The sequence below is a fragment of the Bombina bombina genome, chromosome 6 (genome assembly GCF_027579735.1).
Source record: "Bombina bombina isolate aBomBom1 chromosome 6, aBomBom1.pri, whole genome shotgun sequence".
Classification (NCBI taxonomy): domain Eukaryota; kingdom Metazoa; phylum Chordata; class Amphibia; order Anura; family Bombinatoridae; genus Bombina; species Bombina bombina.
The window spans coordinates 1,149,216,450-1,149,233,901 of NC_069504.1; the positions used below are offsets into that span (position 1 = coordinate 1,149,216,450).

At 38.4% G+C, this 17,452-nt stretch overlaps 1 protein-coding gene across 1 annotated transcript in view; it reads right to left on the reverse strand.

The window, feature by feature from the left end:
• GOLT1B (golgi transport 1B) overlaps positions 1 to 17,452 on the reverse strand; it is a 208,768-nt gene that overhangs the window by 67,860 nt on the left and 123,456 nt on the right. Inside the window, exon 4 of the mRNA XM_053719128.1 lies at positions 15,609 to 15,690. Coding sequence (XP_053575103.1) covers positions 15,609 to 15,690 — 82 coding nt within the window. The remainder of the gene's footprint in view (positions 1 to 15,608; positions 15,691 to 17,452) is intronic.

Genomic DNA, 17,452 nt, shown 5'->3' on the forward strand with positions numbered 1-17,452 from the left:
AGCACCAAGTCACCTCACTTTGTACACGTGCACGTATAGTTCTATATAGTATGTGGTCATCTAATTACTGCATGTATTATGTGACAGTCCAGCACCAAGTCACCTCACTTTGTACACGTGCACGTATAGTTCTATATAGTATGTGGTCATCTAATTACTGCATGTATTATGTGACAGTCCAGCACCAAGTCACCTCACTTTGTACACGTGCACGTATAGTTCTATATAGTATGTGGTCATCTAATTACTGCATGTATTATGTGACAGTCCAGCACCAAGTCACCTCACTTTGTACACGTGCACGTATAGTTCTATATAGTATGCGGTCATCTAATTACTGCATGTATTATGTGACAGTCCAGCATCAAGTAACCTCACTTTTTACACGTGCACGTATAGTTCTATATAGCACATTGTCATCTAATTACTACATGTATTATGTGACAGTCCAGCACCAAGTCACCTCCCTTTTTACACGTGCACGTAGAGTTCTATATAGCACATTGTCATCTTGTCAGGCTACAGATAAATGACATATATATTATATATATATATATATATTATATATATATATATATATATATATATATATATATATATATATATATATATATATATATGTGTGTATGTGTGTAAATACGACAGGGGAATGTGTTTATGTATGAAACCATATTTTTATCAGATATTCTTTGAAATAGGATTGCAATTCTGATGTCAGGAAACCCCCACAAATTGAATATACATCTCCAGACTGAACTACAGACAGCATGTCCCAAGAAACAAAAGGGAAACATTTGCTTCTTAATTAGGAAGTGCAAATTTCATAGCACTCTGTACCCCATGCTATGAGGGAGGACGAGGTGTCTGGAATACCCTCTTGAAGCTGGTCAAAATCATAGGGAAACAGTTTTTATGCACATAGGTGTTAATTACCCCTAAACTTCAAATACACGTCTGCATTGCTAGCTAAACAGAAAATATGTTGTATTGTGACTTCTACAACTACTCATGGATTGACCCCATGCTATGTGGGTGGGGCAGTGAAGGCCTTAGCCAACAGACATGTGCTATGGTGTAACTTTGAAATTTACTGAGAGCAGACAGATTAGCATTTACAATCCACGTAGCATAAGTAAAAACAGAATTTATGCTTACCTGATAAATTACTTTCTCCAACGGTGTGTCCGGTCCACGGCGTCATCCTTACTTGTGGGATATTCTCTTCCCTAACAGGAAATGGCAAAGAGCCCAGCAAAGCTGGTCACATGATCCCTCCTAGGCTCCGCCTACCCCAGTCATTCGACCGACGTAAAGGAGGAATATGCATAGGAGAAATCATATGATACCGAGGTGACTGTAGTTAGAGAAAATAATTAATCAGACCTGATTAAAAAAAAACCAGGGCGGGCCGTGGACCGGACACACCGTTGGAGAAAGTAATTTATCAGGTAAGCATAAATTCTGTTTTCTCCAACATAGGTGTGTCCGGTCCACGGCGTCATCCTTACTTGTGGGAACCAATACCAAAGCTTTAGGACACGGATGATGGGAGGGAGCAAATCAGGTCACCTAGATGGAAGGCACCACGGCTTGCAAAACCTTTCTCCCAAAAATAGCCTCAGAAGAAGCAAAAGTATCAAATTTGTAAAATTTGGTAAAAGTGTGCAGTGAAGACCAAGTCGCTGCCTTACATATCTGATCAACAGAAGCCTCGTTCTTGAAGGCCCATGTGGAAGCCACAGTCCTAGTGGAGTGAGCTGTGATTCTTTCAGGAGGCTGCCGTCCGGCAGTCTCATAAGCCAATCGGATGATGCTTTTAAACCAAAAAGAGAGAGAGGTAGAAGTTGCTTTTTGACCTCTCCTTTTACCAGAATAAACAACAAACAAAGAAGATGTTTGTCTGAAATCCTTTGTAGCCTCTAAATAGAATTTTAGAGCACGAACTACATCCAAATTGTGTAACAAACGTTCCTTCTTTGAAACTGGATTCGGACACAAAGAAGGCACAACTATCTCCTGGTTAATGTTTTTGTTAGAAACAACTTTCGGAAGAAAACCAGGTTTAGTACGCAAAACCACCTTATCTGCATGGAACACCAGATAAGGAGGAGAACACTGCAGAGCAGATAACTCTGAAACTCTTCTAGCAGAAGAAATTGCAACCAAAAACAAAACTTTCCAAGATAGTAACTTAATATCTACGGAATGTAAGGGTTCAAACGGAACCCCTTGAAGAACTGAAAGAACTAAATTGAGACTCCAAGGAGGAGTCAAAGGTTTGTAAACAGGCTTGATTCTAACCAGAGCATGAACAAAAGCTTGAACATCTGGCACAGCCGCCAGCTTTTTGTGAAGTAAAACAGATAAAGCAGAAATCTGTCCCTTCAAAGAACTTGCAGATAATCCTTTCTCCAAACCCTCTTGTAGAAAGGATAGAATCTTAGGAATTTTTATCTTGTTCCATGGGAATCCTTTAGATTCACACCAACAGATATATTTTTTCCATATTTTATGGTAAATTTTCCTAGTTACAGGCTTTCTAGCCTGGATAAGAGTATCAATGACAGAATCTGAAAACCCACGCTTTGATAAAATCAAGCGTTCAATCTCCAAGCAGTCAGTTGGAGTGAAGCCAGATTCGGATGTTCGAATGGACCTTGCACAAGAAGGTCCTGTCTCAAAGGTAGCTTCCATGGTGGAGCCGATGACATATTCACCAGGTCTGCATACCAAGTTCTGCATGGCCACGCAGGAGCTATCAAGATCACCGAAGCCCTCTCCTGATTGATCCTGGCTACCAGCCTGGGAATCAGAGGAAACGGTGGGAATACATAAGCTAGGTTGAAGGTCCAAGGCGCTATCAGTGCATCTACTAGAGTCGCCTTGGGATCCCTGGATCTGGACCCGTAGCAAGGAACCTTGAAGTTCTGACGAGACGCCATCAGGTCCATGTCTGGAATGCCCCATAATTGAGTTATTTGGGCAAAGATTTCCGGATGGAGTTCCCACTCCCCCGGATGGAAAGTCTGACGACTCAGAAAATCCGCTTCCCAATTTTCCACTCCTGGGATGTGGATTGCAGACAAGTGGCAGGAGTGATTCTCCGCCCATTGAATTATTTTGGTCACTTCCACCATCGCCAGGGAACTCCTTGTTCCCCCCTGATGGTTGATATATGCAACAGTCGTCATGTTGTCTGATTGAAACCTTATGAATTTGGCCTTTGCTAGTTGAGGCCAAGCTTTGAGAGCATTGAATATCGCTCTCAGTTCCAGAATGTTTATCGGGAGAAGAGATTCTTCCCGAGACCATAGACCCTGAGCTTTCAGGGGTTCCCAGACCGCGCCCCAGCCCACCAGACTGGCGTCGGTCGTGACAATGACCCACTCTGGTCTGCGGAAGCTCATTCCCTGTGACAGGTTGTCCAGGTTCAGCCACCAACGGAGTGAATCTCTGGTTCTTTGATCTACTTGGATCGTCGGAGACAAGTCTGTATAATCCCCATTCCACTGTCTGAGCATGCACAGTTGTAATGGTCTTAGATGAATTCGTGCAAAAGGAACTATGTCCATTGCCGCAACCATCAAACCTATTACTTCCATGCACTGCGCTATGGAAGGAAGAAGAACAGAATGAAGTACTTGACAAAAGCTTAGAAGTTTTGATTTTCTGGCCTCTGTCAGAAAAATCTTCATTTCTAAGGAGTCTATTATTGTTCCCAAGAAGGGAACTCTTGTTGACGGGGACAGATAACTTTTTTCTATGTTCACTTTCCACCCGTGAGATCTGAGAAAGGCTAGGACAATGTCCGTATGAGCCTTTGCTTTTGACAGAGACGACGCTTGAATCAGTATGTCGTCCAAGTAAGGTACTACTGCAATGCCCCTTGGTCTTAGCACCGCTAGAAGGGACCCTAGTACCTTTGTGAAAATCCTTGGAGCAGTGGCTAATCCGAATGGAAGTGCCACAACTGGTAATGCTTGTCCAGAAAGGCGAACCTTAGGAACCGATGATGTTCCTTGTGGATAGGAATATGTAGATACGCATCCTTTAAATCCACCGTGGTCATGAATTGACCTTCCTGGATGGTAGGAAGAATTGTTCGAATGGTTTCCATTTTGAACGATGGAACCCTGAGAAATTTGTTTAGAATCTTGAGATCTAAAATTGGTCTGAATGTTCCTTCTTTTTTGGGAACTATGAACAGATTGGAGTAAAACCCCATCCCTTGTTCTCCTAATGGAACAGGATGAATCACTCCCATTCTTAACAGGTCTTCTACACAATGTAAGAATGCCTGTCTTTTTATTTGGTTTGAAGACAATTGAGACCTGTGGAACCTCCTCCTTGGGGGTAGTTCCTTGAATTCCAGGAGATAACCTTGAGAAACTATTTCTAGCGCCCAAGGATCCTGAACATCTCTTGCCCAAGCCTGAGCAAAGAGAGAGAGACTGCCCCCCACCAGATCCGGTCCCGGATCGGGGGCCAACACTTCATGCTGTTTTAGTAGCAGTGGCAGGTTTCTTGGCCTGCTTACCCTTGTTCCAGCCTTGCATCGGTCTCCAGGCTGGTTTGGTTTGAGAACTATTACCCTCTAGCTTAGAGGGTGTAGAATTTGAGGCTGGTCCGTTTCTGCGAAAGGGACGAAAATTTGGCTTATTTTTAGCCTTAAAAGACCTATCCTGAGGAAGGGCGTGGCCCTTTCCCCCAGTGATGTCTGAAATAATCTCTTTCAAGTCAGGGCCAAACAGCGTTTTACCCTTGAAAGGGATGTTAAGCAATTTGTTCTTGGAGGACACATCCGCTGACCAAGACTTTAGCCAAAGCGCTCTGCGCGCCACAATAGCAAAACCTGAATTTTTCGCCGCTAATCTAGCTAATTGCAAAGTGGCGTCTAAGATAAAAGAGTTAGCCAATTTAAGTGCTTGAACTCTGTCCATAACCTCCTCATACGAAGATTCTTTATTGAGCGACTTTTCTAGTTCTTCGAACCAGAAACACGCTGCTGTAGTGACAGGAACAATGCATGAAATTGGTTGTAGAAGGTAACCTTGCTGAACAAACATCTTTTTAAGCAAACCCTCTAATTTTTTATCCATAGGATCTTTGAAAGCACAACTATCTTCTATAGGGATAGTAGTGCGTTTGTTTAGAGTAGAAACCGCCCCCTCGACCTTGGGGACTGTCTGCCAAAAGTCCTTTCTGGGGTCGACCATAGGAAATAATTTCTTAAATATAGGGGGAGGAACAAAAGGTATGCCGGGCCTTTCCCATTCCTTATTTACAATGTCCGCCACCCGCTTGGGTATAGGAAAAGCATCGGGGGGCACCGGGACCTCTAGGAACTTGTCCATCTTACATAATTTCTCTGGAATGACCAAATTGTCACAATCACCCAGAGTAGATAACACCTCCTTAAGCAGAGGGCGGAGATGTTCTAATTTAAATTTAAAAGTAATAACATCAGGTTCAGCTTGTTGAGAAATTTTTCCTGAATCTGAAATTTCTCCCTCAGACAAAACCTCCCTCCTGGCCCCTTCAGATTGGTGTGAGGGAATGTCAGAACCATTATCATCAGCGTCCTCATGCTCTTCAGTATCTAAAACAGAGCAATCGCGCTTTCTCTGATAAGTGGGCATTTTGGACAAAATGTTTTTAATAGAATTATCCATTACAGCCGTTAATTGTTGCATAGTAAGAAGGATTGGCGCACTAGATGTACTAGGGACCTCTTGTGTGGGCAAGACTGGTGTAGACACAGAAGGGGATGATGCAGTACCATGCTTACTCCCCTCGCTTGAGGAATCATCTTGGGCAACATCATTATCAGTGGCATCATTGTCCCTACTTTGTTTGGACACTATGTCACATTCATCACATATATTTAAATGGGGAGGAACCTTGGCTTTCAAACATACAGAACATCGTCTATCCGATGGTTCAGACATGTTAACAGGCATAAACTTGATAACAAAGCACAAAAAACGTTTTAAAATAAAACCGTTACTGTCACTTTAAATTTTAAACTGAACACACTTTATTACTGAATATGTGAAAAAGTATGAAGGAATTGTTCAAAATTCACCAAAATTTCACCACAGTGTCTTAAAGCCTTAAAAGTATTGCACACCAAATTTGAAAGCTTTAACTCTTAAAATAACGGAACCGGAGCCGTTTTTACATTTAACCCCTATACAGTCCCTGGTATCTGCTTTGCTGAGACCCAACCAAGCCCAGAGGGGAATACGATACCAAATGACGCCTTCAATAAGCTTTTTCAGTGGTTCTTAGCTCCTTACACATGCATCTGCATGCCTTGCTTTCCAAAAACAACTGCGCATTAGTGGCGCGAAAATGAGGCTCTGCCTATGACTAGAAAAGGCCCCCAGTGAAAAAGGTGTCCAATACAGTGCCTGCCGTTTTTTTAATACATCCCCAAGATTAAAAGAACTATTTATAGTTATAATCCACTAAATATACTTATAAAGTAATCGTTTTAGCCCAGAAAAATGTCTACCAGTCTTTAAAGCCCTTGTGAAGCCCTTTATTCTTATACTAAACTAAGAAAATGGCTTACCGGTTCCCATAGGGAAAATGACAGCTTCCAGCATTACCAAGTCTTGTTAGAAATGTGTCATACCTCAAGCAGCAAAGTCTGCCCACTGTTTCCCCCAACTGAAGTTAATTCATCTCAACAGTCCTGTGTGGAAACAGCCATCGATTTTAGTAACGGTTGCTAAAATCATCTTCCTCTTACAAACAGAAATCTTCATCTCTTTTCTGTTTCAGAGTAAATAGTACATACCAGCACTATTTTAAAATAACAAACTCTTGATTGAAGAATAAAAACTACATTTAAACACCAAAAAACTCTTAACCATCTCCGTGGAGATGTTGCCTGTGCAACGGCAAAGAGAATGACTGGGGTAGGCGGAGCCTAGGAGGGATCATGTGACCAGCTTTGCTGGGCTCTTTGCCATTTCCTGTTGGGGAAGAGAATATCCCACAAGTAAGGATGACGCCGTGGACCGGACACACCTATGTTGGAGAAATTAAATACATTTTACAAAGGGAATGAGGCCAATAGTTTCAGATATGTTTGAAATGATTCAAATAATCCATATATGTATATATATGTTGAAATGAAATATATTATATTAGATAGATAATTGCTGCATGGGATATTTATACAGGAAATAAATTCAGAATTATTATAGAGTAAATAACAATTTTAATAATACCATATTTTGAATTATATGTATATATAACATGCTTTCCTGTTTTCCAGATGGAACTAAAAGATGACACATACAGGACGATACATGGGATGAAATAAGTAATATTATATGAATGTGCAATAAATGTTTATAAAGTTTTAAATACATCTCTTGAAATATAGTGAGATGGATATATGGAAGTTACTTTGATGTGATATGACTATGAAATATTGACATCTGATATTGAAAAATAAATTTTCTGTTAGGCTAAATGAAATATAAATGCTAACAAAAGAAATTTCCTAATGCAGTAAATTATAATATGTTTAATAGGAAAAATTGAATAGTTAGCAATATAAATTATTTAATATAAATAATGTTAGACAAATGTTTCATATCAAAATGACCAGAGAGGTAATGTGATCCTACCCATCTGTGATTGATATTGTGAACTTATTAATATGAGAGAATTATGGCAGTTATTACACATTTTAAAGAAAAATTTTAAATGTTCAGAGATGTGTTTAAATGTATTGCTATGTTGTATGTATGCTGCCACCTAAGGGCCAATACCGGTATAGCAGTTAAAGGATTAAGCAAAAAAAACATAATTTATGTAAGAACTTACCTGATAAATTCATTTCTTTCATATTAACAAGAGTCCATGAGCTAGTGACGTATGGGATATACATTCCTACCAGGAGGGGCAAAGTTTCCCAAACCTTAAAATGCCTATAAATACACCCCTCACCACACCCACAAATCAGTTTAACGAATAGCCAAGAAGTGGGGTGATAAGAAAAAAAGTGCGAAGCATATAAAATAAGGAATTGGAATAATTGTGCTTTATACAAAAAAATCATAACCACCCCAAAAAAAGGGTGGGCCTCATGGACTCTTGTTAATATGAAAGAAATGAATTTATCAGGTAAGTTCTTACATAAATTATGTTTTCTTTCATGTAATTAACAAGAGTCCATGAGCTAGTGACGTATGGGATAATGACTACCCAAGATGTGGATCTTTCCACACAAGAGTCACTAGAGAGGGAGGGATAAAATAAAGACAGCCAATTCCTGCTGAAAATAATCCACACCCAAAATAAAGTTTAATGAAAAACCTAAGCAGAAGATTCAAACTGAAACCGCTGCCTGAAGAACTTTTCTACCAAAAATTGCTTCAGAAGAAGAAAATACATCAAAATGGTAGAATTTAGGAAAAGTATGCAAAGAGGACCAAGTTGCTGCTTTGCAGATCTGGTCAACCGAAGCTTCATTCCTAAACGCCCAGGAAGTAGATACTGACCTAGTAGAATGAGCTGTAATTCTCTGAGGCGGAATTTTACCCGACTCAACATAGGCAAGATGAATTAAAGATTTCAACCAAGATGCCAAAGAAATGGCAGAAGCTTTCTGGCCTTTCCTAGAACCGGAAAAGATAACAAATAGACTAGAAGTCTTACAGAAAGATTTCGTAGCTTCAACATAATATTTCAAAGCTCTAACAACATCCAAAGAATGCAACGATTTCTCCTTAGAATTCTTAGGATTAGGACATAATGAAGGAACCACAATTTCTCTACTAATGTTGTTGGAATTCACAACTTTAGGTAAAAATTCAAAAGAAGTTCGCAACACCGCCTTATCCTGATGAAAAATCAGAAAAGGAGACTCACACGAAAGAGCAGATAATTCAGAAACTCTTCTAGCAGAAGAGATGGCCAAAAGGAACAAAACTTTCCAAGAAAGAAATTTAATGTCCAATGAATGCATAGGTTCAAACAGAGGAGCTTGAAGAGCTCCCAGAACCAAATTCAAACTCCAAGGAGGAGAAATTGACTTAATGACAGGTTTTATACGAACCAAAGCTTGTACAAAACAATGAATATCAGGAAGAATAGCAATCTTTCTGTGAAAAAGAACAGAAAGAGCAGAGATTTGTCCTTTCAAAGAACTTGCGGACAAACCCTTATCCAAACCATCCTGAAGAAATTGTAAAATTCTCGGTATTCTAAAAGAATGCCAAGAAAAATGATGAGAAAGACACCAAGAAATATAAGTCTTCCAGACTCTATAATATATCTCTCTGGATATAGATGTACGAGCCTGTAACATAGTATTAATCACAGAGTCAGAGAAACCTCTTTGACCAAGAATCAAGCGTTCAATCTCCATACCTTTAAATTTAAGGATTTCAGATCCTGATGGAAAAAAGGACCTTGAGACAAAAGGTCTGGTCTTAACGGAAGAGTCCACGGTTGGCAAGAGGCCATCCGGACAAGATCCGCATACCAAAACCTGTGAGGCCATGCCGGAGCTACCAGCAGAACAAACGAGCATTCCTTCAGAATCTTGGAGATTACTCTTGGAAGAAGAACTAGAGGCGGAAAGATATAGGCAGGATGATACTTCCAAGGAAGTGAAAATGCATCCACTGCCTCCGCCTGAGGATCCCGGGATCTGGACAGATACCTGGGAAGTTTCTTGTTTAGATGAGAAGCCATCAGAACTATTTCTGGAAGTTCCCACATTTGAACAATCTGAAGAAATACCTCTGGGTGAAGAGACCATTCGCCCGGATGCAACGTTTGGCGACTGAGATAATCCGCTTTCCAATTGTCCATACCTGGGATATAAACCGCAGAGATTAGACAGGAGCTGGATTCCGCCCAAACCAAAATTCGAGATACTTCTTTCATAGCCAGAGGACTGTGAGTCCCTCCTTGATGATTGATGTATGCCACAGTTGTGACAATGTCTTATCTGAAAACAATGAACAACTCTCTCTTCAGAAGAGGCCAAGACTGAAGAGCTCTGAAAATTGCACGGGGTTCCAAAATATTGATCGGAAATCTCACCTCCTGAGATTCCCAAACCCCTTGTGCCGTCAGATACCCCCACACAGCTCCCCAACCTGTAAGACTCGTATCTGTTGAGATTATAGTCCAGGTCGGAAGAACAAAGAAGCCCCCTGAACTAAACGATGGTGATCTGTCCACCATGTCAGAGAGTGTCGTAAAATCGGTTTAAAGATATTAATTGAGTTATCTTTGAGTAATCCCTGCACCATTGGTTCAGCATACAGAGCTGAAGAGGTCGCATGTGAAAACGAGCAAAGGAGATCGCATCTGATGCGGCAGTCCTAAGATCCAACATTTCCATGCATAAGGCTACCAAAGGGAATGATTGTGACTGAAGGTTTTGACAAGCTGATATCAATGTTAAACTTCTCTTGTCTGACAAGGACAGAGTCATAGACACTGAATTTATCTAGAAACCTAAAAAGGTTACCCTTGTCTGAGGAATCAATAAACTGATTGGTAAATTGATCCTCCAACCATGAACTTGAAGAAACAACACAAGTCGATTCGTATGAGATTCTTCGAAAATGAGAAGACTGAGCAAGTACCAAGATATCGTCCAAATAAGGAAATACCAAAACCCTATTCTCTGATTACAGAAAGAAGGGCACCGAGAACCTTTGAAAAAAATTCTTGGAACTGAGGCTAGACCAAATAGTAGAGCCACAAAACTGGTAATGCTTGTCTAAAAAGAGAATCTCAGACACTAAAAGTGATCTGGATGAATCGGAATATGCAGATACACATCCTGTAAATCTATTGTAGACATATAATGCCCTTGCTAAACAAAAGGCAGGATAGACCTACAGTAACCATCTTGAATGTTGGTATCCTAACATAACGATTCAATAATGATAGATCCATAACTGGTCTGAAGGAATTGACCTTCTTTGGTACAATGAAGAGATAAAATAAAACCCCAGCCCCTGTTCCAGAACTGGAACTGGCATAAATACTCCAGCCAACTCTAGATCTGAAACACATTTCAGAAATGCTGAGCCTTGCTGTGTCAATTGGGACACGGGAAAGAAAAGAATCTCTTAGCAGGAGGCCTTAACTTGAAGCCAATTCTGTACCTTCCTGAAACAATGTTTCTGAAACCAGAGATTAAGAACGGAATTGATCCAAATTTCTTTGAAGAAAACGTAATCTGCCCCATACCAGCTGAGCTGGAATAAGGGCCGCACCTTCATAGGTACTTAGGAGCTGGCTATAGGATTCTATAAGGCTTGGATATATTCCAAACTGGAAATAGTTTCCAAACTGATACCGCTCCTGAGGATGAAGGATCAGGCTTTTGTTCCTTGTTGTGAGGAAAGGAACGAAATGATTATTTACCCTGGAAAGAAAGGGAAAGCAAAGTTGACTTAGAAGACATGTCAGCATTCCAAGTTTAATCCATAAAGCTTTTCTAGCTAAAATAGCTAGAGACATATACCTGACATCAACTCTAATGATATCAAAAGATGGTATCACCAATAAAATTATTAGCATGTTATAGAATAATAATAATGCTATAAAATTATGATCTGTTACTTGTTGCGCTAAAGCTTCTAACCAAAAAGTTGAAGCTGCAGCAACATCCGCTAAAAATATAGCAGGTCTAAGAAGATTACCTGAACATAAGTAAGCTTTTCTTAGAAAGGATTCAATTTTCCTATCTAAAGGATCCTTAAATGAAGTACTATCTGCCATAGGAATAGTAGTACATTAGCAGGAGTAGAGACAGCCCCATAACCTTAGGGATTTTTGTCCCAACAAACTCTAATCTGTCAGATGGCACAGGATATAATTTGCTTAAACGTCTAGAAGGAGTAAATAAATTACCCAAATTATTCCATTCCCTGGAAATTACTTCAGAAATAGCATCAGGGAGATAAAACACTTCTGGAATAACTACAGGAGATTTAAAAACCTTATTTAAACGTTTACATTTAGTATCAAGAGGACCAGTATCCTCTATTTCTAATGCAAATAACACTTCTTTAAGTAAAGAACGAATAAATTCCATCTTGAACAAATACAAAGATTTATCAGCATCAACCTCTGAGACAGAAACCTCTGAACCAGAAGAACCATTATCAGTATCAGAATGATGATGTTCATTTAAAAATTCATCTGAAAAAAAGAGAAGTTTTAAAAGACTTTTATGTATACTAGAAGGAGAAATAACAGACATAGCCTTCTTAATGGATTTAAAAAATAAAATCTCTTATGTTATCAGGAACACTCTGAAAATTAGATGTTGACGGACAGCAACAGGTAATGTAACAGTACTAAAGGAAATTTTATCTGCATTAATAAGTTTGACATGACATGCAATACAAATAACAGCTGGAGAAACAGATACCAAAAGTTTATAGCAGACTTAGCTTGGTAGCTCCAGCACTGTGCAGTGATTTTCCTGTAGTAACTTCTGACTCAGTTGCAACGTGGAACATCTTGCAATATGTAAAAGAAAAAAACAACATATAAAGCAAAATTGATCAAATTCCTTAAATGACAGTTTCAGGAATGGGAAAAAAATGCCAGTGAACAAGCTTCTAGCAACCAGAAGCAATAAATAATGAGACTTAAATAATGTGGAGACAAAAATGACGCCCATATTTTTTAGCGCCAAAAAAGACGTCCACATTATTTGGCGCCTAAATGCTTTTGGCGCCAAAAATGACGCCACATCCGGAACGCCGACATCTTTGACGCAAAATAACGTCAAAAAATGACGCAACTTCCGGCGACACGTATGACGCCGGAAACGGAAAAGAATTTTTGCGCCAAAAAAGTCCGCGCCAAGAATGACGCAATAAAATGAAGCATTTTCAGCCCCCGCGAGCCTAACAGCCCACAGGGAAAAAAGTCAAATTTTTGAGGTAAGAAAAAATATGATAATTCAATGCATAATCCCAAATATGAAACTGACTGTCTGGAAATAAGGAAAGTTGAACATTCTGAGTCAAGGCAAATAAATGTTTGAATACATATATTTAGAACTTTATAAATAAAGTGCCTAACCATAGCTTAGAGTGTCACAGAAAATAAGACTTACTTACCCCAGGACACTCATCTACATGTTTGTAGAAAGCCAAACCAGTACTGAAACGAGAATCAGTAGAGGAAATGGTAAATATAAGAGTATATCGTCGATCTGAAAAGGGAGGTAAGAGATGAATCTCTACGACCGATAACAGAGAACCTTATGAAATAGACCCCGTAGAAGGAGATCACTGCATTCAATAGGCAATACTCTCTTCACATCCCTCTGACATTCACTGCACGCTGAGAGGAAAACCGGGCTCCAACTTGCTGCGGAGCGCATATCAACGTAGAATCTAGCACAAACTTACTTCACCACCTCCCTTGGAGGCAAAGTTTGTAAAACTGATTTGTGGGTGTGGTGAGGGGTGTATTTATAGGCATTTTAAGGTTTGGGAAACTTTGCCCCTCCTGGTAGGAATGTATATCCCATACGTCACTAGCTCATGGACTCTTGTTAATTACATGAAAGAAAAGGATGTGTTTCAGTGGTGACCGAGGGCCAATCCAAATAGACATCCCACCTAACCAATGGGATGGTCAGATCTCGTAGGGCCACTCCCATGGTTTCATAAATGAGTGAAAAACTTATTTAAGTAAATGCAGGAGGAAGAAAAAAAAGAGAGATGTTGCTGACTTGAATGATCTACTGCTGGGCGTTCAAAATACATTCATTCTGAGTAAGCTGATCTACCCTTTTCTCAGTGATTGCAAAAATTTACTTATTTATTTTCTGAAATCAAACAAGGAATCCTTGGTAACTGAACTATCCATTTCGGTCATTTCGATAACGTATATAAATAAAAAGAAAGAGGGTTGCAATTAATATTTTAACACAGATACATGCATAATAGCTGTAGTTTAAAGTATAGTTGAAAGACTTAAAGGGAGCAGTTTTATATTGTAGTTTATATTCAGTCTGTATATTGTTAAATACATATCCTTGATGCTAAATTGTTTTATCTATAGTTCTATACAACTATAGAGTTATAACTCAGAATTGGGTTTTTACATAAATAATATATACAATTTCTGATGTTTTAATAGAAGTATAGATTGTCCTATTGTTTAAATTAGCACTGTTAGAATTGTGTTGCTTGGGTATTGAACTGTTAAAGATTTTGGAACCTCATTGTATTAACAGGGTAAAATTAAACTATAAATCATATTGCTGAATGTTTGTAGCTGTTATTTTAGATCTCATTGTAATATTTTAAATGCAGCTCTGAATGAAAGGCTGGTTTTAAAGATAAAATTGCATGAGCTTTGCATAGCGAAATTTATTTGAATAGTTTTAAACGCATATAGTGTCGACTCATATTCTAATTCTCACAAATATACCCATTTCAATATGTTCATAAATATTTACTAATAATAAAGAATTCAGGTATTTATATTAATTTTGTTGTCTTAGTAGAAGTATATTGATTGTGGGTTCAGTCTAAAGAAAGATTGTTAAATATATTCCCTGCCATATACTCACACATTGTTTGGAGAATACTGCTAAGATTCTTATAAATATACGGACAATCTAATTACTACATGTATTATATATCAGTATCATTGAACTTCATCATCCACCTCAGCTAGATTTAATGTTTTTTAGTTTAGTCTTTTTGTTAATATCACAGACTCCCTGCATTTCTCAGAGAGGTTCAGTAAATTGCGTGTCACACGTACGTTGGTTAAATGCTCACTTCATGCATTTAATTGGTATTTATCTTGGATGACTGACCAATAGCCTAAATACCTAATCAACTAAAATATTATATATTACGGCAAACGTGCATTGTACAAAAGATGGTTTTCTGTACACAAATGTTGAGATGTTTCACATAATATTATAAATGAACAAACCGCACTAAATACAATTTATACAGAGGTCTCAGAGGGGGACATTAAAAAACTGTACTAGTACTTAAAGGGACAGGAACGACAAACCTGTGTTTCTAAATGACCACTCGTGTGCTTATTACATCTATTTTCACGCCTTATGCTTAAGAAGGTGTCTTCGTGCACTAATTAAGCTTAGCAACGTAAACCTACACGTGCCCTATGCATTTCCTGCTAGTTTTGTATTATTTCTAATCAAGCATAAGTCATTTGTGCTCTTCATGATATAATGTTTACAGATTGGAAGAATCTCTTTGTAAAGCCAACTCAGCTGGCACAGCATATGGCATTGCCCTCAAATGAGGACAGTCACATTAAAATACTGCAAAACTCAAGAGGGTTCCAGCATTAGGGTAATGTAGACCCCTGGCTGTCACATAAAAAACCAATGTGCACTTAGCAACCTTTTAAAGCAAATATTCCAAACCCCAGAGCTTTGCTGCTGCAATTTTCTAATTGTCATTATTTCAGTGACGTTTAAACCAAACACAATGTGAAACAGCCGGGCACGATAAGCTTTGCAAATGTTACTTTAGAAATAACACAAACACATTTAAGATAAATAAGCTTTAAAAAAAATATAATTGTAAATGGTTATTTCTTACCGAGCTGATCCCAGGTAAATTCAGTAGTGAGCCTAATATTGGGACCCGTCGAATAAAGCCAATAACCACAGGAAAGAATCCCCTGGAAAAAAGACCAGTAACAAACAGGTAAACAGCATATTGAAAGGTTTCCTTTTTAGCATTAATTAGTGACAATAGGACAAAATGCTGCTTACAAGGTTACACTGTACTAGTGAGCGACAAAAATCACTTAAAGGGATAGCAAACCGTGCTCCTTAAGTAAAAATAAAACCTGTTAAATCAAAGTAAACATAAAAAGAAACAGACTGTGTTAAAAAGGCAAACAACTTACCTGTTTTCTTGCTAAATTAGCAGCTGCCCACAGCTAAATAAGAGAGCTGTTGTTACAGAACTTGGTCACAAGAATTTTGCAGCAAAAAAGGCTTATACTAATCATGGGCAATAAAGTAATTGCAGCTAGGTGTCTCCTAGCAACACTTCAAATAAAAAAAATGCTAACTGGCCTCTGTGCAGAGCTCCAGCCTCTTTGGAGGGCTGTGACAGAAGTAATGGACCCTAAACAAATCAAGCTTAAAAAAAAGAAATAAAAAGGTGAAATCTTTTTAAAGTGACGAATAATACATCTTGGAATAATTTCTATCAAGTATAACTTACTGCTTAGTGTTTTTTATTACAGCAATAAAACAGACTGTTTTATATCCGTTTAAATTGCTTAAAGGGATAGTAAACACCAAAAATGATTTTGTTTAAAAAGATAGATAATCCCTTTATTTACCATTCTCAAGTTTTGCAAAACCAACACTGTTAGAGAAATAACAATTTATTTAAGAACTTACCTGATACATTCATTTATTTTATATTGGCAAGAGTCCATGAGCTAGTGACGTATGAGATATACAATTCTACCAGGAGGGGCAAATTTTCCCAAACTTCATAATGCCTATAAATACACCCCTCACCACACCAACAATTTAGTTTAACGAATAGCCAAGTAGTGGGGTGATACAATAAGGAGGAGTAAAAAAGCAAAAAAAGAGGAACTGGAAATATAATTGTGCTTTTATACAAAAATCATAACCACCATAAAAAGGGTGGGCCTCATGGATTCTTGTCAATATGAAAGAAATGAATTTATCAGGTAAGTTCTTACATAAATTATGTTTTCTTTCATGTAATTGGCAAGAGTCCATGAGCTAGTGACGTATGGGATAGAAATACCCAAGATGTGGATAAACCACAGAAGAGTTACTAGAGAGGGAGGGATAAAATCAAAACAGCTATTTCCGCTGCAAAAATTAAATCCACAAAAAATAAGTCTCTCATAAATTTCAAGTAAATTTCAAGAAAAAAACTTAAATCATAAGCAGAAGAATCAAACTGAGAGAGCTGCCTAAAGAATATTTATACCAAAGACTCCTGAAGAAGCAAATACATCAAAATGGTAAAATTTAGTAAATATATGCAAAGAAGACCAAGTTGCTGCTTTGCAAATCTGAGCAACTGAAGCTTCATTCTTAAAAGCCCAAAAAGTGGTGACTTATATAGTAGAATGAGCTGTAATTCTCTGAGGCGGAGACTCTCCCGCCTCCAAATAAGCCTTGTGAATCAAAAGCTTTAACCAAGATGCCAAAGAAATAGCAGTGGCTTTCTGACCTTTCCTAGACCCAGAAAACACAACAAATAGACTAGAAGTCTTCCTGAAATCCTTAGTAGCTTCGATATAGTATTTCAAAGCTCTTACAACACCTAAAAATGTAAAGATCTTTCAAGAGCATTCTTAGGATTGGGATACAAAGAAGGAACAACAATTTCCCTACTAATGTTGTTAGAATTCACAACCATAGGAAGAAATTTAAACGAAG